The sequence below is a fragment of the Hylobates moloch genome, unplaced genomic scaffold (assembly GCF_009828535.3).
Source record: "Hylobates moloch isolate HMO894 unplaced genomic scaffold, HMol_V3 SCAFFOLD_3, whole genome shotgun sequence".
In the NCBI taxonomy this organism is placed as follows: Eukaryota; Metazoa; Chordata; class Mammalia; order Primates; family Hylobatidae; genus Hylobates; species Hylobates moloch.
In genome coordinates, this window is record NW_026652278.1 from 68,861,068 (window position 1) to 68,883,494 (window position 22,427).

General features: G+C 36.2%; 1 protein-coding gene across 4 annotated transcripts in view; it reads left to right on the plus strand.

Annotated features, from left to right (window-relative positions):
- The window catches only part of ADK (adenosine kinase), a 584,474-nt gene that overhangs the window by 163,849 nt on the left and 398,198 nt on the right, over positions 1 to 22,427 (plus strand). Inside the window, exon 5 of one of the 4 annotated variants that reach the window (XM_058436403.1) lies at positions 13,040 to 13,111. The exons of the other annotated variants lie outside the window; for them this stretch is intronic. Within the exon in view, the coding sequence (XP_058292386.1) occupies positions 13,040 to 13,111 (72 nt within the window). The remainder of the gene's footprint in view (positions 1 to 13,039; positions 13,112 to 22,427) is intronic. 4 annotated transcript variants of the gene reach the window in all.

Below are 22,427 nucleotides of genomic sequence, written 5' to 3' on the forward strand. Positions count from 1 at the left end.
GTGGACGGATCACTTGAGGTCAGGAGATCCAGATCAGCCTGGCCAAGATGGTGAAACCCCATCTCTACTAAAAAAATACAAAAATTAGCCAGATATGATGGCATATGTCTCTAATCCCAGCTACTTGGGAGGCTGAGGCCAGAGAATTGCTTGAACCTGAGCGGTAGAGGTTGCAGTGGGCCAAGATCATGCCACTGCACTCCAGCCTGGGCAACAGAGTGAGACTCCATCTCAAAAAAAAAAAAGAAAAAAAAAAGGATGATTTACTAAAGCCTTAATTTATCAAGGCACATTTTGCATTTTGCAGTTTTTAGTCTTTTCTCCTACTAGAACTGGGGGTGATATGGTTAGGCTTTGTGTCCCCACCGAAATCTCATCTTGAATTGTAATCTCTAATCCCCACATGCCGAGGAAGAGACCAGGTGGAGGTAATTGAGTCATGGGGGCAGTTTCCTTCATGCTGTTCTGATAGTGAGTGAGTTCTCACAAGATCTGATGGCTTTACAAGGGGCTCTTACCCCTTTGCTCGGCATTTCCCATTCTTGCTGCCTTGTAAAGAAGGTGCCTTTCTTCTCCTTTGCCTTCTGCCATGATTATAAGTTTTCAGAGGCCTTTCCAGACATGCTAAACTGTGAGTCAAGTAAACCTTTTTTCTTTACAAATTACCCAGTCTCAGGCAGTTCTTTACAGTAGTGTGAAAATGAACTAATACCGGGAGGCTATTAGCTGTTCACTAATAAATTGTCTCCTTTCTTGGGGATCTTCATCAGTTTCTGCCTTCTAAAAGTTTATTGTATATATAATTAAGTTCTCCCTCAGCTTTCTCCCTGATATTAGTCTCATAATAAAACAGTCATTGCCTACTTTTATTCTTTTGCACTTTTTTACAATATTTCACATTCATATTAACAACGTATTCTAGTAGTGGTTTATTTGTTCCTGTCTTTAGCAAGATAATAAAAGGAATTTGAAGTTTTGGGTAACTTATTCTGTCAGATCTTACTAGTAATAGTACTTTCATGTATCAAGTGATACAGCAAATTATGTCAACAAGAAAATGTCCCCAAAGCTCTTAGGTGTTTTGATATGTCAAATCATGTTTTTGAAGATTTTAATGAAACCATAGGCAACAAAAACAAATATGGTTGGTACCTTGTCCAAATACAATTCTAGATTTATTTGATACACAGTACAAATGTAAATTTTGGTAAATTTCATTTGGTCTGAACTTCTTACTAATGAAAGTGAAAAGTTCTTATCTGCTCAATATCCTGCATAGCATGTATGTAACACTGCTAAAAAGGGATATAACTTGCTTAAGTTTGATAATTGATGCTTTCTTAACGAACACTTTTGGTTACTTTGTCAGTTTTTAAAAAATGTATAGAAGCACTTAATGTGACTTTTGACTTGAAAGAAATGGAAAAAAGCCGGCATTGTGACTCATGCCTGTAATCCCAGCATTTTGAGAGGCTAAGTTAGGAGGATTGCTTGAGTCGAGTAGTTTGAGACCAGCCTGGGCAACATAGTGAGACCCTGTCTCTAGAAAAAAAAAAAAAAAAAGAAATGGAAGAAAATGACTTCCTTGAATATGTGCCTAAAAGATGGCTATTGTTGTTGCTGGACATAGATGCCCTGCAGTACAATATTAACAAAATATGGGACCAAAGGTATGCCCGTCTCTGATTTGGCAGTACATTGAGAATGAGAATGGAAAAACAAGATTATAGTAAAACAAAAATTTTTATGCTGTTTCTGTTTTTTTTTGTTTGTTTGTTTTGTTTTTTGTTTGTTTGTTTCAAGACGGAGTCTCACTCTATTGCCAGGCTGGAGTGCAGTGGTGCGATCTCTGCTCACTGCAACCTCTGCCTCCCGGGTTCAAGTGATTCTCCTGCCTCAGCCTCCCAAGTAGCTGGGACTATAGGCGTATGCCACCATGCCCAGCTAATTTTTGTATTTTTAGTAGAGATGGGGTTTCACCATGTTGGCCAGGATGGTCTCAATCTCTTGACCTCTTGATCCACCCACCTCGGCCTTCCAAAGTGCTGGGATTATAGGCATGAGCCATTGTTCCTGGCCTGTTTCTATTTTTGAAGAGGCCACAAGTAGGCTAGAAAAAACACATACCAAAAAAATATACAAATAATTTTATTAATTAATTTATTTATTATTTATTTATTTTTTTGAGACAGAATCTCTCGCTCTGTTGCCTAGGCTGGAATGTAGTGGTGGGATCTAGCTCACTCCAGCCTTGAACTGCTGGGCTCAAAGGATCCTCCTTCCTCCATCTCCTGAGTAGCTAGGACTACAGGCACACCCTGCCATACCTGGCTAATTTATTTGTTGTAGAGACAGGGTCTCTGTATGTTGTCCATATTGGTCTTGAACTTTTGGCCTCAAGTGATCCTCTTGCCTTGGCCTCCCAAAGTGTGAGGATTATAGATGCGAACCATTGTACCTGGCCCAAATGGCTCATTTTTATATATTAAGAGTGCTTCAGAACTCAAGTAAAAAAGTCACAGAAAAGAGCAATGAGGTTAAATAAAACTTTTTTTCAGTTTCTTTACTAAAAGTGTAACTTACTTGGAATCCAGTTTTGACATCAGAAATTCAGATTCAGGTGTTTTAAAACCATTTCTGCAAGAAAGAGAAATTTCAGTTAGGATGATAGCCAATGTCTTTCAAAGTGTTTTAAAATGATGGACATTTTGAACATTGGTAAGCCTATATAATGAATCTGTAAACACAAGGGATATGATTCATAAGGAGCTGGAATGCCAAAACTTGCATTTAGCTAAAAGGTAGATGGATATTTTTATAGAACTATAAACTAATTCATATATCTAAACACCTATTATTGATAGTGACTAAAATCCTAAGTATTCTATGTTTACATGCTTTTGTTGAGAGGATATTTAGCTTAATGTCATCGCATTGGACTGACACGAAGAATGTGGGCTTGATGCATCAGAGGTATAAGTCACAGTGGATTTTGCCTTTGACTGTATTAAGTTTTACCACACATACAAGAAGGATTGACCTAATGGCTCTAGTCAAGTATGGAAAGGAAACATAAAAGTAAAAATATTTTAGTATTTCATAGGCAAAAAGAAGCATGCCTTTGTTCTTTTTAATTAAATATTGGTAAAATGTTTAATCCAACTGTGGTTACGTTTTTTAAAAAAAAGTGTGATAGAAATAAATAATACAGAATAATATATGATTATGAATAAGTTCAATATTAGTTTGCTAGGGCAGTCTTAACAATTTCAGAGACTAGGTGGCTTAACAACAAAGATTTATTTTCTCACAGTGTTGGAGTCCCAGATCAAAGTGTTGATACCTTGATTCCTTCAGAGGCCTCGCTTCTTGGCCTGCAGATGGCTACCCTCTTTCTGCCTCTTTGCGTGGTGGTTTCTGTGTACATATGTACCTCTGGAGTGTCTCTGTGTGTCCTAATGTCTTCTTATAAGGACACCAGTCAGATTGGATTAAGGCCTACCTTACTGCCCTCATTAATTTAATTACCTTGTTAAAGACCCTATCTTCAAATGTAGTCACATTGTGAGATACTGGGGTTTAGGGCTTCAACATATGAATAGTGGCAGGAGGGTCTGTGGAGGGGTGTTTATAGTTCGGCCAATAACAACTATGTGTTTTTAAATTTTTGTGTCTAAGTAATAAAACACGAATAAGTTAATTTTTGGTAGTGTTCTTTTTTGATACCTTTTTCCTTTTCTTTCCTGTATATGTTTTAGTTACTTTTATTATTTACCATTTTAATTACAATTAACATTCTAAACTCCTAACAAACTAATTTGAATAATACCAATGTAGTTTCAGTAATATACCAACACTCTGCTCCTTTTAATCTCCATCCTCTTCTTATATATTATTACGCTCATTGATTACGTCTTTGTATATTGCATGCCCATTAACATAGATTTGTAATTATTCTTTTATTCATTTGCCTTTTAAATCCTATAAAAATAAAAGGAATTTTAAACCAAAAGTTCAGTGATAGTGGCATTTATATTTACTATGTAGCTACTTTTACCAGAGTTATTTACTTCTTCATATGGCTTCTGGTTACTATCAAATGTCCTTTCATTTCAGCCTGAAGGGCTCTCTTTAGCATTTTGTGTAGGGCAGGTCCATTGTTAACAAACTGTCTTAGCTTTTGTTTATCTGGGAATGTCTTAAATAGCCCCTTTATTATAGGATAGTTTTGTTGGATATAGAATTCTTGGTTAACAGTGCTTTTCTTTTAGTACATTAAATATGTCAACTCACTGCTTTTTGGCCTACATGGTTTCTGATGAGAATTAGTTCTTATTCTTATTGAGAATCCTGGCTTGTGACCAGTTGCTTTTCTCTCACTGATTTCAAAATTCTTTCCTTGTCTTTGTCTTTCAACAGTTTGACTATAATGTGTCTTGGTGTGAATCTTTTTGTGTTTATCATGTTTAGAGCTTATTAAATTCATGCTTCAAGTTCATGCTTGGATGTATAGATTCATTCATTTTATGAAAGTCGGGAAGTTTTGGACCATTATATCTTCAAAATTTTTTTTCTTTTATTTTCTCTTTGTTTTCCTTCTGGCATTCTCATAAGTAATATATTGGTCTGTGGTGATTGTTTAATGATAAGGATTCTGATTAAATAAGATAGAAAAAAGCACCATGGTGAGTAAGCAAAGCAGAAATAGAACCCCACTGTTCTAACTAGTAACCTCAGCTTGCTTTTTTTACCGGAGATTTTTCTCTCATCCTGAGAAGACTTCAATTTTTACTTCTCTAAATGTTAGAGATTTTGAGTAGTGTTTCACATGCTTTCTTCACTTCTTACTGTCTTTTTCAATTTGGGAGTAATTGTAGGTTGTCAGAGAGAGTGTCGAATATGCATCACTTTAAATACAGTTATCAGTAAATGGACTCTTTCATTCATGCTTCCCAGGGATGAGTTTTCCTTGGTGCCTAGATACCTTTTTGTTCCTTGGAGATTTACAGTATTATGTGACTCATTGAATTTTTCAGAAGCCTGATGGTGAGCTACATAAGGTATTTCTATTTAAGTTGTAAGTTCACTTGTTTTTAAGCTTCCTGCAATTTAATTTATCTATAGTATTTTTCAATTTATTTTAAAAATGCCATCTTGGGGTATATTCTGGGCATCTCAAAAATTTCAAATACCATTTTATCCCTTGTTAACTGGAATATAAGCAGGTAATCATTTGAATCTTTTTTTTCCTGTAATTATTATAACATCGAGGCTATATGGATTTTTTTTTTTTTTTTTTTTTAAGGCAGAGTCTTGCTGTGTCACCCAGGCTGGAGTGCAGTGGTGCAATCACAGCTCACTGCATCCTTGACCTCCTGGGCTCAAGGAATTCTCCTGCCTCAGCCTCCTGAGTAGTTGGGACTATAGGTGCACACCACCACACCCGCCTTGTTTTTAACTTTTTTGTAGAGATGCGGTTTTGCCATATTAACCAGGCTAGTCTCGAACTCCTGGGCTCAAATGATCCTCAAGACATTAGCTTGGTCTCCTCTCAAATTAGCAGATCCTTATTTCTGTCTTGTAGTTTCTAATCTGCTTTTATGATTATTGACTTACATTCAATCTTCCAGTTTTTCATGTCTCTTCCAGTTAGATAAGCCTCCATATTTGTATTTAACTTCCAGTAAAATTTTAACCGTGTTGTTGTTTCATTTTTAATTAAAATTTGAGAGAACTGCCTAAATGCCAGTGTGTTTATGTTTTACACATCTCGGGGGATGCTTTCAAAAAGTGTTTTCTTGATGTAAAACATCACACAATAAACTAGTGTTCATAATTGTGTTTTAAAGCTTTCCAAAATCCTATGTAAAATGAGTTTCTAAAAACACTAAACAAAAGAAGTTTTAGGAATTATGTTTGAATGAAATAGAAACATTGAACTCAAAATTGTAAAGCTGGTATTTCAAGAACTACCAATTAGTGTAACATTACTAATTGAATTACAGTATTTAGAAGTTAAAACTGATGTAAATCAAAGGATTCATGTTGTTTATCTATTTCGAATCCTTTTTTGAAAAAAAGTTAATCTTTAAGGTTTTTCTGTATTAAAAAAATCTGATTATCTCTTTTGTGACCTATTTTACCTAGAAAAGCTAGTTAGAGGTTAAAACGTTTTTTATGAGACATACTTCTGTGCACTGGAACAGTCCAGATGTAAATTTAAACTGAAGAAATGACAATGAAGTGATCAAAGAGAATTCTGTGTTCAAATGCTTTAACCTGGAGCAGTTGTAGAACTGTCAGTAGCACAACTGTATTTATAATTATAGCAGGATGTGGCAGATGGTGATGCAACACAGTCTCGTCAATTCTTTGTCATTGAAGAAAGTAGTAAGTATTAATTCTGCCAATTTTATGATTAATGAATAATTTTAAGTAACACAGGCCCTACACGTAAGGTTGACTGTTCAAATTGTGATACCTCCTTATAGTTTTTAAAGTTTAAATATGAATTAATACTCCTCTTTGCCTTTCTGATCTCTTTCCTTTTCAAATTAGGTTGTAAAGTTTTCATAGCTAAAATAAGATGAAGGAAGGAGTGGCTTGCTGTCCTCAATTATATTTTTGATGTGTTTGTGAAATTATTCTAACTTAGATCAGATTCTTTAATGTAAAGAAAAATCAATATTTCATTTTTCCCTTCCTCCCTTTTCTCCCTCTCTCCTTTCCTTGTCTCCTTTCCTTTCTCTTTCTTCCCTTTACCCCTCCTCTCCCCTTCCCTTCTTTCTCCTCCTCCTCCCTTTCTCACATCTCTTTCCCTTCTCCTCCTATCCTTCCGCTTCCCTCCCCTCTTCTTCTTTCTTCCTACTTTGTTTTATGCATTATATTAAGAAATTGTTTTACTGCTATTAGTGATAACATGCTTTTAGTTCTGTCTTAGCAGTTATGGTTGTGCTCTGCAGTTGTCCAGTATAAATCTACACATAATCACAGTTATCCACTTCATAAAAGAATGACATATCTCTACTCTTGTGGGACTTAATGTCATGCAGTGTTCCTGGGTATGACATTAAACATGGGTACAATTTGAAATTGTATTTTTCTGTCTAAAAGCAAAACAAATAAAGCTTCAGTAAGAAATACTACAAGCAGTGGGACCTAATTTCATCAAGGGGATAAAACTCTGTTCCTTTTTATTCTATTTTGGAATTGGAATTCAGAAACTTTTTTTTTTGTCCTATGGATGGTATATTCACTTATTTGAAATGAAAATTGAACTCAGGCTTTTCTGAAAGAGTCTCATTTGTTAATTGGTTGACAAGGATGGTCTTTGCCATTTAAATTATACAGTGGTACTGTCAACTGCCATTGTTTTTCAAAGCAAAGAAAATATTTAATTGTATTGATTTTCTGACTTACATTCGAATTAATACACATTTCCTTCTTCTTTAAACAGCTTTATTGGAATATAGTTCACATACAATTCACCTGTTTAAAATGTATAATCTTGTGGCTTTTAGTGTGTTCACATTTCTAGCTAGCTGTGCAACCATCACCACAGTCAGTTTCACAATATTTTCTTTTTCTTTCTTTTTTTTTTTTTTTTGAGACAGAGTCTCTCACTGTCGTCCAGGCTGGAGTGCAGTGGCGCGATCTCGGCTCACCGCAAGCTCCGCCTCCTGGGTTCACGCCATTCTCCTGCCTCAGCCTCCCGAGTAGCTGGGACTACAGGCGCCCGCCATCAAGCCCGGCTAATTTTTTGTGTTTTTAGTAGAGACGGGGTTTCACCGTGTTAGCCAGGATGGTCTCGATCTCCTGACCTCGTGATCCACCCGCCTCGGCCTCCCAAAGTGCTGGGATTACAGGCGTGAGCCACCACGCCCGGCCCCACAATATTTTCATTATCAAATGAAGAAACTCTATAACCATTAGTAATCATTCCCCATTTCTCTCTCACCCCCTCTTCTTCTGTCCATTCAACCCCTTGGCCCCAGACAGTCACTTATCTAGTTTTGTTTCTATATGTTTGCCTATTCTAGACAATTATTTTTATTTTTGGAGATGGCATCTTGCTCTGTCTTCGAGGCTGGAGTGCAGTGGCACAATCATGGCTCACTGCAGCTTCCAACTCCTAGGCACAAGTGATCCTCCCACCTCTGCCTCCCAAGTAGCTGGGTCTACAGGTATGTGCCACCATGCTCAGCTAATTTTTAACTTTCAAATTTTCTGTGGAAATGGAATCTTGCTTTGTTGCCGAGGCTGATGTTGAATTCCTGACCTCAAGCAACCCTCCTGCCTCTGCCTCCCAAAGTGCTGCGATTACAGGTGTGAGCCACTGTGCACAGCCTTTAACCAATTATCAAAAACCTATTCATATCTGTGATTGTAGATTCTTTGACCAACATCTCTCTCCATCCTTCTACCCCTCTAATTACCCAAGCCTCTGATAAACACCATTTTACTCTCTCTTATGAGATCAACTTTGTTATAATTCACATGTGAGTTGAGATTATGTGGCATTTGTCTTTTTGTACCTGGCTTATTTCTTTTAACATGATATTCTCCAGGTTCCTCCATGTTATCACAAAGGAGAAGATTTTGTTCCTTTTTTTTTTGTGGATGAATAGTATTCCATTGTGTATATATACCACATTTTATTTATTCATTCATTCATTGCCTGATAAACTCTTAGTTTGATTACATATCTTGGCTGTTGTGAATAATGAAGCAATAAATATGGAAGTGCAGATATATCTTAATCATTTCCACTGAATATGTACCCAGAAGTGGGATTGCTGGGTCACTTGTTGTACCGTTAATTTCTTGAGGAACCTCCATACCTGTTTTCCATAATGGCTGTGCTAGTTTACATTCCCATCAGCAGTGTACAGGATTCCCTTAGTATTTCGGGTACTATAGCCTTTTGTAATATATTTTGAAGTCAGATAGCAGGATGTGTCTTTGTCATTTTTGCTCAAGATTGCTTTTGCTATTTGGGATCTTTTGTGGTTCTATATGAATTTTAGAATTTTTTTCTATTTCTATGAAGATTATGATTGGCATTTTGAGAGGATTTACTTTGAATCTGTAGATCACTTTGGGTAGTATGGACATTTTAACGATATTCTTTCATTACATTAATGCAGGCTATCTTTTCATTTATTTGTGTCTTCTTTAATTTCTTTCATCAGTGTTTTATACTTTTCATCTTAGAGATCTTTCACCTCCTTGGACGAATTTATCCCTAGATATTTTAGCTTTTTTTTTTTTTTTTTTTTTTGAGACGGAGTCTCGCTCTGTCACCCAGGTTGGAGTGCAGTGGCGCGATCTCGGCTCACTGCAAGCTCCGCCTCCCGGGTTCACGCCATTCTCCTGCCTCAGCCTCTCCGAGTAGCTGGGACTACAGGTGCCCGCCACCACGCCCGGCTAATTTTTTGTATTTTTAGTAGAGATGGGGTTTCACCGTGGTCTCGATCTCCTGACCTCGTGATCCGCCCGCCTCGGCCTCCCAAAGTGCTGGGATTACAAGCGTGAGCCACTGTGCCCGGCCTATTTTAGCTATTTTTATAGCTATATTAAGAGGAATTGTTTACTTGATTTTTGTTTTTTCAGATAGTTTGTGGTTGATGTATAGAAATGCTTTTGTATGTTTTTTTGTATCCTACAACTTTACTGAATGTGATTATTAGTTCTGACAGTATTTTGGTACATTCTTTAGGGTTTTCTGCATATGAGATCATGTTGTCTTCAAACAAGAACAATTTAATTTCCACCTTTCCAATTTGGATGCCTTTTATTTCTTTCTCTTGCCTAATTGTTCTGGCTGGGTCTTCTAGACTATGATGAATAGAAATGGTGAAAGTATACATCCTTGTTTTGTTCCAGATTTCAGAGGAAATCTTTCAATTTTTCCCCATTCAGAATAATAGCTTTGGATTTTTCATATATGGCCTTTATTGTGCTAAGCTGCATTCCTTCTATACCCAATTTGTTGATAATTTCTAACATGAAAGAATGTTGAATTTTGTCATATGCATTTTCTGCATCTATTGAAATATGGTTTTTTCCTGCATTTAATGTGATATATCACAGTTATTGATTTGTGTATGTTGAACCATTCGTATATCCATGGGATGAATCCACTTGATCCTGGTGAATTATCTTGTTAATGTGCTGGCTTTTTTTTTTTTTTTTTTTTTTTTAAAAGACAGAGTCTCACTCTGTCACCCAGGCTGGGGTGCAGAGGTGCTCCACCTCCTGGATTCAAGTGATTCTCCTGCCTCAGCCTCCCTAGTAGCTGGGATTACAGGTGCCCACCACCATGCCCAGCTAATTTTTGTATTTTTAGTAGAGAGGGGTTTCACCATGTTGGCCAGGGTGGTCTTGAACTCCTGACTTCAAGTTATTTACTTGGCCTCCCAAAATTAATGTGCTATTGAATTTGGTTTGCTGGTATTTTGTTCAGGATTTTTCCATCTAGGTTCATCAGAGACATTGGCCTATAGTTTTCTTATTTTTGTTGTATCCTTGTTAGGTTTTGGTATCAGGGTAATGCTGATTTTGTAGAATGAGTTTAGAAGAATTCTTTCCTCTTTAATTTTTAAAAATAATTTGAGAAGAATTCATATTAGTTTCGCTTTGAATATTTGATAGGGCTGGGTGTGTTGGCTTACGCCAGTACCCCAGCACTTTGGGAGGCTGAGGCAGAACTTCAAGAGGCCAGGAATTTGAGGTCAACCTGGGCAACATAGTGAGACCTGGTTTCTACAAAAAAAAAAAAAAAAAAAAAAAAAAAAAAAATTAGCTTGGTGTGGTGGTACACACCTGTAGTCTCAGCTACTTGGGAGGCTGAGGCAGGAGGATTGCTTGAGCTTAGGAGGTGGAGGCTGCAATGAACTATGATCATGGCACTGTACTCCAGCCTGGGCAACAGAGAAAGACCCTGTCTCTTTAAAAAAACAGAACAAAAATTTTGGTAAAATACAGCAGTGAAGCCATGAGGTCCTAGGCATTTTTTCTTTTTTCTTTGATGGGAGACTTTTTATCACTGATTTAATCTCTTTACTTATTGGTCTGTTCTAGTTTTCTATATCTTCATAATTAAATTTTGGTAGATTATATGTATTCAGAAATTTATTTCTTCTAGATTTTCCAGTTTGTTGGTGTATAATTGTTAATGAGAGTCTCTTATAATTCTTTATATTTCTCTGGGATCAATTGTAGTGTCTCCTTTTTTGTTTCTCACTTTATTATTTGTGTCTTCTCATTTTTTTCTTAGTCTAGCTAAAGGTTTGTTGCTTTTGGCTATCTTTTCAAAAACCTAATTCTTTGTTGTATTTATCTTCTGTATGGTTTTTAGGTCTCTATTTCATTTATTTCTTCTCTTTGTTATTTATTTTTTCCTGCTAATTTGGAGTTTGGCTTGTTCTTGTTTTTCTAGTCCCTTGAGGTGCAACATTAGGTTTATATCTTTCGTCTTTGGGATTTATGTGTTAATTACTATAAACATCACTCTTAGACCTGCTTTTGCTGTATCTGATAGGTTATGCTTTGTTTCCATTGGCATTGTTTCAAAAAATCTTTTTGTTTCTATTTAATTTTTTCATTGACCATGTTGTTTAATTTCCATGTATTTGTAGAGTTTTTGATTTTCCTCTTATTATTGACTTCTAGCTTATGCCATTGTGATCAGAAAAGATAATCTATGATTTTGAACTGAAATTTGTTAAGACTTATGTTGTGGCTTAATATGTACTCTATCCTGAAGCATGTTTCATGTTCAGTTGAGAAGAATGTGTAATTTTCAGCCGCTGGATAGAATGTTCTGTAAATGTCTGTTAGGCCTATTTGGTCGAAGAGTGCAGTTTAAACCTAATGTTTCTTTCTTGGTTTTCTGTCTAGATAATATTTCTGTTGCTTAAGTGGGGTGCTGAAGTTTCCTACCAGGTAGAGGATCAGAAAAAATAACAATTACATACTCGGCTTAGTATCTGGGTGATGAAATAATCTGTACAACAAACCCCCATGACACAACTTGCACATGTAGCAAACCTGCACATGTACCCCTGAACCTAAAATAAAAGTTAAAAAAAAAGTTGTCTACTATGATTGTTTTGTACTCTATCTTTCCCTTTAGTTTTTTTGATATTTGCTTATATCAGGTTATTTTAAACTAGTAACAACTTAACTTTGATTGCTAAAAATGTTTAATAAACACTGTGTACTTTAACTCCTCTTTTTCTCTCATATTTTGAATTTTTTTTCTGAGATACAGTCTCACTCTGTCACCCAGGCTGGAGTGCAGTGGTACAATCTCAGCTCACTGCAACCTCCACCTCCCGGGTTCAAGCGATTCTCATGCCTCAGCCACCCAAGTAGCTGGGATTACAGGTGTGCACCACTTTGCTCAGGCAATTTTTGTATTTTTAGTAGAGACAGGGTTTCACCATGTTGCCCAGGCTGGTCTTGAACTCCTGATCTCAAGTGATCTGCCTGCCTCGGCCTCCCAAAGTGCTGGGATTACAGGCATGAGCCAACTCGTCCAGCCACATATTTTGAATTTTTGATGTTACAACTTACAACTTCTAAAACTGCATATCCCACTATCAATTGTAGTTATAATTATTTTTAATAGTTTTGTCTTTAATCTTCATATTAAAGATATAAGAGGTCTATATACTATGCTTACAATAGGCCGAATAGCCACTTCCCATTCATTTTTTCCACCATAGAAACTTGCATCCAGGGGACTTCTGCATATGTGGGCTTAGGGGAAGGGTGTTGCAGTCGAAGCACCATTTCCCTTACTGTCTGATACAGTTTGGCTCTGTGTCTCCACCCAAACCTCATCTCCAGTTGTAATCCCCATAATCCCCACATGTTGAAGGAGAGATCTGGTGGGAGGTGATTGGATCATGGGGGTGGTTTCCCCCATGCTGTTTTTATGATAGTGAGTAAGTTCTTACGAATCTGATGGTTTTATAAGTGTTGGGCAGTTCCTCCTTCACTCTCTGTCTTTTTCTCCTGCCACCATGTGAAGGAGGTCTTTACTTCACCTTTGTGTTCCAGCGTGATTGTAAGTTTTCCAAGGCCTCCCGAGTCGTACAGAACTGTGAGTCAATTAAACCTCTTTTCTTTATAAATTACCCAGTCTTCGATATTTCTTTATAGCAGTGTGAAAATGGACTAATACGCGGTTCCCAGATTTTTCTCAGCTCTGTGGTACAATGAGACATCATCCTGAGTTCCAAGAGATCCAGGGTAGTCGTCTTGCCACTGAGAAGATATTAATTGAAATTCTATAGGGTGTGGAGAACCAGACAACAATTCCTACCCTTCCATTTTGCAAACATCACTCTGCCTTGATTTTTAAAGAAGAATGTTTTTAAGCATATTTGTGTTCTTTGGTACTTTTGCTGCTGAGATTCTTGGGATAACAAAGTAAAAAACCAAATAGTCTAGATTGTAACATACCACAGTGATTTGGGGCAAGAAGGATGTGCCCCAAGCTGGGCAAGTATGAACTTCGGACTATCACCAAACTCTTTCTCATTCTTTTCTCCTTATTTAATTCTTCCCGTATCTCAAGCGTTTACAACCCACTATGTAGAGGTCCATACACCTTGGCTTATAGACTTCACTTGGTAGTAACTGTTGCCCACCTATTAACCAGAATTTTCATTTAAAAATCTCTGCATAAAAGTTAGCAGTTATGCAGTGGAGTTTTCAAATAAGGAAGAAGATTGGTTGGATGGATGGATGTTAGGTGACCACTGGGAAACTATGGTTTTAGAACAAGTAGCTGGTAGGTTGCAGGTGGCATTTATTTTAATACATGTAGCAGAAAACTGAAAATTTATGAGCATTTTAGAAATTAGAGCTCTGTCAAAATAAGAGAAAAACTTAGATTTAATTTTATAAAAGCACTACTAATGACTTTATGAAGATGGCATACGATTTATGTATGTATGAACAATTATATGTATCATTAAATAGATCAGATAAATTTTTTTTCTTTTAAGAATAATAGGCCGGGTGAGGTGGCTCACGCTTATAATCTCAGCACTTTGAGAAGCCAAGGCCAGAGGATCAGTTGAGCTCAGGAGTTCAAGACCAGCCTGGGCAACATGACAAAACCCTCTCTATGAATAATAAAAAAAAAATTTAACCAGGCACGGTGGTGCATGCCTATCATCCTAGCTAGTCAGGAGCTGAGGTGCAAGAATTTCTTGAGCCTGGGAGGTTGAAGCTGTTAGTGAGCCATGATTCTGCCACTGCACTCCAGCCTAGGCAACAGAGCTAGACCCTGTCTCAAAACCAAATAATATATTTTTTATATTTATTATCTAATGTGGGTTTTTGCTTTATGTAACAGTTGCCATCTACTCTAATATGAAAAATGAAAAGAAAGCCAGGTGTGGTGGTGCATACCTGTAGTCCCTGCTACTCAGGAGGTTGAGATGGGAAGATCACTTGAGGCCAGGAGTTTGAGGTTGCAGTATGCTATGATTGCTCCTGTGAATAGCCATTTTACTGCAGCCTGGGAAACACAGTGGCATCCTGTCTCTTAAAAAAAATTTTTTTTAAAGCATGTTCACAAGTTCTTTAATACTTCTCCATTGAAAAGGTAGAACCTAATTTCCCCTCTCTTGAATATGGCCCAGACTTAGCGACTTGCTTCTAATAAGTAGAATGTATGTAATGATGGTGTACTATTTCTGAGGCTAGATCGTTAAAGGCATCATTACTTCCATATTATTTTTTCTTGGGACACCCATAATGGGGAATTCAACTGCTATGTATTAGGGATACGCAGTCAACCTTTGAAGAGGCCCACATGGGCAGGAACATATGCCTTCCAGTGGCAACCAGCACCAATATGCTGGCCTTGTGAGTGAGCCAGCTCCAGTCAAATCATCAGATTACTGGAGCCCTGCCTTACTTAACCGACTACAACCTGATGAGACACCCCAAGAGAGAACTGTTCCACTAAGCTGCTCCCAAATTCCTGACCCACCAAAACTATGTGAGATAGTATTTCTTATTTATAGCCACCATGTTTTGAAGCAACAATGACTATTAAAATAATAAAATAACTTTCAGACATTGTTTTTAATCCCTTTTCTGTAGTCCCTGTACCTTCCCACCCCAATTTATATTTCCTGTTTCTATTTGAACTTTTTTCTTTTTTGTTTTCATTTCTTTTATACATAATTGTTTTGAGCTATAAGAATAATTTATACCAAAAATTATGCAGCTAATATTTTACACCTGTATTGTAACCAGTATACCGGTATACAAGTAGATAATAAACTACTATGGCTGTGTTTTGCTTCTTACAGATGGAAGGAAATGCCTAAAATTTAATTTTATATACCACAATGTGTTTTGAAAGTTTTGAATAATGTCTGGTTTTGAAAACCTCTTTTGATTTTTTTTCTCACAAACACGATACTATTAAGTAAAATGGAGTGATTTATGATTAATAGAAATAATGAAGATTGTGCAAGTTATTTTACTTCAATTGAAATAGCAAGGCCAGAATAATTTAATCATGTTTTCCAGAAGAATAATAAAATAGAATCAGTGTCAATACTAGTAAACATTAGTCTACATTTCTATTTATTTGTTTATTTTTTTTGACGGAGTTTTGCCTTTGTTGCCCAGGCTGGAGTGCAGTGGCACGATCTCAGCTCACTGTAACTTCTGCCTCCCGGGTTCAAGTGATTCTCCTGCCTCAGGCCTCCCAAGTAGCTGGGATTACAGGCGCCTGCCACCACACATGGCTAATTCTTTGTATTTTTAGTATAGACGGGGTTTCATTATGTTGGCAAGGTTGGTCTGAAACTCCTGACCTCAGGTAATCCACCTGCCTTGGCCTCTCAAAGTGCAGGGATTATAGGCATGAGCCACTGCACCCAGCCAACATTTATATTTCTTTAACTTCATATCATTTGCTGTAGTTAGCTGGATCATATTTCTTAAATTTTACTTTATTCATTTATTTATTTTTGAGACAGAGTCACGCTCTGTCGCCCAGGCTGAAGCTCAGTGTCGCGATCTTGGCTCACTGCAAACTCTGCCTCCTGGGTTTAAGGAATCCTCCTGTTTCAGTCTCCTGAGTAGCTGGGAGTACAGGCTCCTGCCACCATGCCCAACTAATTTTTTTTTTTTGTATTTTTTGTAGAGACAGAATTTCACCCTATTGACCAGGCTGGTATTAAACTCCTGACCTCAAGTGATCCACCCACCTAGGCCTCCCAAAGTGCTGGGATTATGGCCATGGGCCACTGCCCAGACAAATGTTACTTTCATAGTAACATTTTGCAAATGTAAAAATTTTATAATTTGATTAGTAATGTCATACTCTATCAAGGTGATGTTCTCTTAAAAGTTGTTGATGATAGTATTAGATGAGAGGTGTATGTAGTTATGAAAGACCCTGAAATGATTGTTTTTTTAAATTTCTGTACAAAGTTTACTCACATTTCTATGTCTAGCCATAGCTATTCTAAGCCATAGCACAAAGAACTATATTATGATGGTGAGACTATAAAAAGGTAAATTTAGAGAAAGCTTCCAGATCTGCTCTAGAATTTATTACCATCTGGTCTCTTTGGAGACTAGTATAATTATTCATGAGAATATTTTCAACACAAAAAAGCATGGTTTGTGTATTGGCAGAAAGTAAAAAGTACCAGTGGTTTAAACCATATGTAGCTTTTTTAGAGTTAGGCAAGGGAAATGAACTGAAGATCTAATTGAGAGTCATCAGTAGTGATGCAATTTGTCTCAATTTTGTCAGAATCTGTTCATAATGAACAAAATATTGCACAACAAGAAAAACTGAAGGTATTAGAAATACAACTCCATTTGAAGAGTATTACTTTATCTTAATTTAACCAATGAAATGTAAGATGGTTTCAGCTAAGTGTTTGTGTAAATCTCTGAAATAACATAAGGAATATATGTCAAATTTTGATGACTTTTAAAAATGAAAACATTCATGTTAAAATAATTTTAAGTTTGAACACTGGAAGAATGCCTTATTAAGGTTATTTTTCTTAAATTGAATATAAATGTATTATTTTAGATCATTTTAGATGTGGCATGGACTTACTACTACTCCTCTTAAGAAGTAGAAATATTTTACAGTCTTTCTTAAGCTTAAATTGATTTTATAGAAAAAGGATAAAAAACTAAGTATCTTTTCACTTTCCATTCTAATAGTTACTTGGAGAGAGGTCTATAAAAATGAGATGACAAATCAAAAAATTGAAATAGTCTATTTTTTCAGCTATTTTAAAAGAAAAATGCCTAGTGGGCTGGGAATACACAGGAAATTTAAATTTGTGATTGAGAATAAGAAATGCATTTGTGGTTTTAAAAAAGAAATACCAGCATGTCACATTAAAAATATGGCATCTACAGTATTGTACAGTTAAAAGGAAAATGTATTACATTAGGGGGTATGTTGTACTTTAGAAAGCTAGTGCATACGAATGAGAAGTACAATGCCATAGAAGGCATGAGCATTAGTAATCCAGTCAGAGAGGAAGAATTTTGCTGCCTCCCATGTAACATAAAACAGATGGTCCATTCTATTAGAACCTTACTAAAATGAGACTTTAGATCATTGGTCAATAGGAGAAACATGAACAATGGCAATTTAATAATTTTGAGGGTTTATCTTATTTGTGAGTTAATATCCATGGTGGGGAGTATGAAGGGATGCCTGCCAAATGTTATTTTATTTTTGATATCTTGATTGAGAGAGCTGAAAGGCAACAGTAAACTATACTAATTTTTAATTTATTGTTTTGCAAATTTAATCTATTTTCTTTCTCAAAAACTGTTGTAAGAAAAAAAGATTTAGAAATTATAAGTCCTGATTTAATGCTTGAATAGGTGTTGAAGCATATCTGAAAGTATAATTAATTAACTTTAAATGAATACTGTAAACATTAATTAGTTGGCAACTGAAAGTAGACATATGCAGAAAGGGACACCAGGGATGGTACCACAGGGTACTGGGTATATTTTTGTTTTTTTTTAAGGGAAGATTTACTTTTTTCTAGAAAATAAATTCTTTTCAAATAAATTTATTTTTCAAAAAAAGTATTTTTTCCATTTTAAAATTAAGTTATAATTTATATACAAAAAAGTGATCTTTGTAGTGTATGTTTCTGCAAGTTGTGACACATGCACAGTCTTGCAACCAGTATCAGAAATAAGATAGAGAATAGTTTCATCACCCCAAAACTTTCCCTGTGTCCCCTTTGTAGTCTTCCTTTCCCCCACTTCAGCCCTTAGCAATCCCTGCTCTGTTTTTGTTGACAGAGACACTTCTCCTCACTTGTTTGTGAAGACTGTAAGGTTCTGACTGCCCTTTTTCCTGGGACATTTCTCAAGGTTATATATGCAGCTGATAAACTTGAGACATGAGATAACATCTCTTCCCAGACATAAAGCAAGCTTATTTACTGCTTCCTATAAAATTGGTGGATTCCTCAAGTTCAGTGCTTCTCATTTGCTGATGCAAACTCACTACAGGCATAGCATCCATCTGAGCATCCCCAAAGGACTTGGGATGAGGGGAACTGATGCAAATGTGCTGATGTTCTTCTGTTTTGTCATAAGTAATGAAGTGTTTTTTCTTTGAGTGAGGAGTCTTGTGTCTTCTGCCTGCATCCATGAATTAGTTGAGGCTTTTTTGTGTTAGCTTTTATTAAATAGGGTAAAATCAAATCCCATTCTCCATAATTTTCTGTTTGTATAGTTTTGCCTTTTCCGGTGACTTGTATTGAGGGTTCCTGCTTCTGGCCAAAAACCTATGAGTGATTTTTTAGGTCTGATCATAAGGCATTTACAGAGGTTTTCCTGGCAGGCTTCATAGGGGGAAGGCTACAGGGGAAAATGGAATGGGGGGTAGCTGGCACTTTCTCCAGTTTAGCCTCTTATACTATCACAGTAAGTGATTACAGACCTATTCTTTGTTTTATTTTATGTATTGATTTTTTTGGCTTGTTGCCATTGGCTGTGCCAAAACGTGGCAGCCCAGCTTTCTCCAGCTCTCCTGAGATACTGATACACACAAATGGAATCATGTTGTGCATAGCCTTTGAATCTGACTTTCTTCAGTTGATGTAAGTTCATCTTAGATTCATCCATTTGCTTTGTCAATAGTTTTTAAATTTTAATGGCTGAGTAGTTTTCTGTCATCGTGATGTACTGCACCTTGTGTCTCTATCCACTCTAGAGGAATATTTGAATTGTTTCTGGTGATTATGAAGCTGCTAAAAATATTTATACATTTTTGTGTTAACATAAATTTTCATTTTACTGGATGTATTGCCAAACTCCTTTCCAAAGTGGCTGTGCCATTTCACATTCTCACTAGTAATATATGAGAGGTCTAGTGGTTCCACATCCTTTCAGCACTTGATATTGTCAGCTTTTATTACTATATCAATTATAAGGGGGAGAGGAGCATCTCATTGTTTATTTCTACTTCCCTAATTATGTGAAGCACATTTTTATATACTTACTTGCTATCTGTATATGTTCTTTGAAGAAGTATTTCTTCAAACTCTTTGCCTTTTTTTAAAAAAAAATGTTGTTTATTTTTGTTACAGAGTTTTGAGAATTTTTTATCTGTTCTGCAGACAAGACTTTTATCAGATGTGTGATTTGCAAATATTTTCTCCTAGTGAGTGGCTTGTGTTTTCATTTTCCTAACAATATCTTTCAGTGAGCAGTTCTTACAAATTTATATATTTGTAAAATGGATTATGCTTCTGTGTCATATAAGAACTCTTCACCTAATCCAGGGTCAGAAAGATTTACTCCTATATTTTCTACTAGAAATTTCATAGTTTTACTTTTTACTTGTAGATCTGTGATCCATTTTGAGTTAAGTTTTGTGTATACTGGGTGAGGTCTGTAACAGAGTTTTTGATTATTGTTTTTTGCTATTGTTTTTTGCCTTGGCATATGGATATCCAATTGATCCATTACTCTTTCCTGAAATCTATTTAAATCTCTTTAATTGACTTTGTACTTTTTTGAAAATCAATTATGTGGTTGTATATCTATATTCCATATTGTTTCATTGATCTATATGTCTCTTCTTTCTCCAATATCATACTTCTCTGATTACTGTAGCTTAATGTGTTTGTTTTTTTTTGCTGTCTAATCATGGAAGTTGAATTTATTGCATTTTACAGGTCAATTTTTTTGTAGTTGTAGACATCTGTAATTTTGCACTGTTAATTTTAATGTAATGGACGTATTAGAAATTAGGTTTTCAATATGCAGGGGAAATGCTGTTAATTTACAATTGAAGAGAGTTATGAAATAATAATAAATAGAAAAAGTAAATAGAGAAAGGAAAGTACAGTCATCCCTTGGTGCCCATAAGGGATTGGTTCTAGGACCCTCTGTGGATACCAAATCCATGGATACTCAAGTCCCTTAAATGGCATAATATTTGCACATAACCTATGCATATCCTCCTATATACTTTAAATAATCCCTAGATTACTTATAATACCTAATACACTGTAAATGCTAAGTAAATACTTGTTATACTATATTGTTTAGGGAATAATGACAAGAAAAAAGTCTGTACATGTTCAATACAGACTCAACAACTATCCATTTCCCCCACTTCCAAGTATTTTTGATCTGCTGTTGGTTGGTCTGCAGATGCAGATCCCATGGATATGGTGGGCCTACTATATATATGTCTTATTTATTGTCACTACCTTTTGCTTCCAAGTATTTTTTATTTTTAATGAGAGTTATTTTGTTGTGGTGGGTGGTTTAACGTATATAAGTTTTCCCAGCAGCAGAACCTGAAGCAAGGATTTTAGAACAAAGCCTACTTTGGAGATGTATGTAACAGGCAAGAACTGATGCAAGGAAAGCAAGGCAGCTAATGAATACTTACTAACTAAACTACCACAATAGGTTGCTGGAGCTTTATCTTGTGGGATAATTCTGGGAAAGTCAGTGTCAAATTTAGTTTCGGGACTAACTCACCTGAAGTGTGAAAGAGTGAGTATATTTCCTGTTACTGGTTGTGGACTGCCATACAGAAGACATTGCACCTGCCTGGTGCTATGGCGGGCAGAGTAGCATTCAGCCATTCAGAGGAAAGCCCTGAGGCATACAGAGGAAGATACTGGCTGTTGGAAGTAATTTGGAATGGTGGGAAAGGGTTAGGTCCAAAGGATATTGTAGGGACACCGACATTATCTGACTCATGCCTTGTGAATTTTAAGTGCCTTTCCTGGGTTATCAAAGTGAATAGCTCTAATCAAATCATCTCTATAATGACATTTCTAAGTAAATTTTCCATACTTACACTCCTCTACTTTTTATTACTACAGCTGGCTTCATTAGCTTTTTGTATATTAATCTGTGTTGTCCTACTATTAGCTAGAAGAGCTTACTAACTGTGAACTTGAAGATATTATTGTATATCCCCTCTTCGGATGATTTTTTTTTTTTTTTTTTTGAGTCAGAGTCTTGCTCTTGTAGCCTAGGCTGGAGTGCAGTGATGCAATCTCAGCTCACCGCAGCCTCCACCTCCCGGGTTCAAGTGATTGTCATGCCTCAGCCTCCCGAGTAGCTAGGATTACAGGCGCCTGCCACCACACTGGGCTACGAATGTATTTAAGAATCTTAAATGAGCTGTGATTGCACCACTACACTCCAGTCTGGGTGACAGAACGAGACCCTGGCTTCAAGCAGTCCTCTTGCCTCAGCTTCCTAAAGTGCTGGGATTACAGGCATGAGCCACTGCCCTTGGCCTAAATTCCTTTTCTAGCCTCTATACAGAATTTCTAGGATAACAACAACAAAAACTTAAATGATAAAAATGAATATAAAAAATAGCAAGTAAGCCATGTAAAATATTTTCAATATTCTTAGCCATTAGAGAAGTGCAAATTAAAACTATAAGATACTGCTGCATACATATGTGGATAGCGAAAGTAAAAACTGGTGAGAATACAGAATGAATGGATTTCTCGTCTGTTGCTGGTAGGAAAATGACACAGCCACTCTGGAAAACAGTTTGGCATTTTTAATAAAATTAGAGATAAATATTCCATATGACTCAGCAATCATATTCCTGAGTATTTAACATAGAGAAATGGAAATTTATGTATATGTAAAAACTTGCTACACAAATATTTACATCAGCTTAATTTGTAATTGCCTCAAACTGGAAACAATCCAGATAACCTTCAACAGGTGAATAGATAAACAAACTGTGATATATCTATCCAATGGAATATTAAGCTTTGCAAAAGAATAAATTACTGGTACAGTCAACATTTCCCATAGATCTTAAGGGCATCACACGAAGTAAAAAAAAGCTAAACTCAAAATGTTACCTACTGTATAATTCCAATTATATA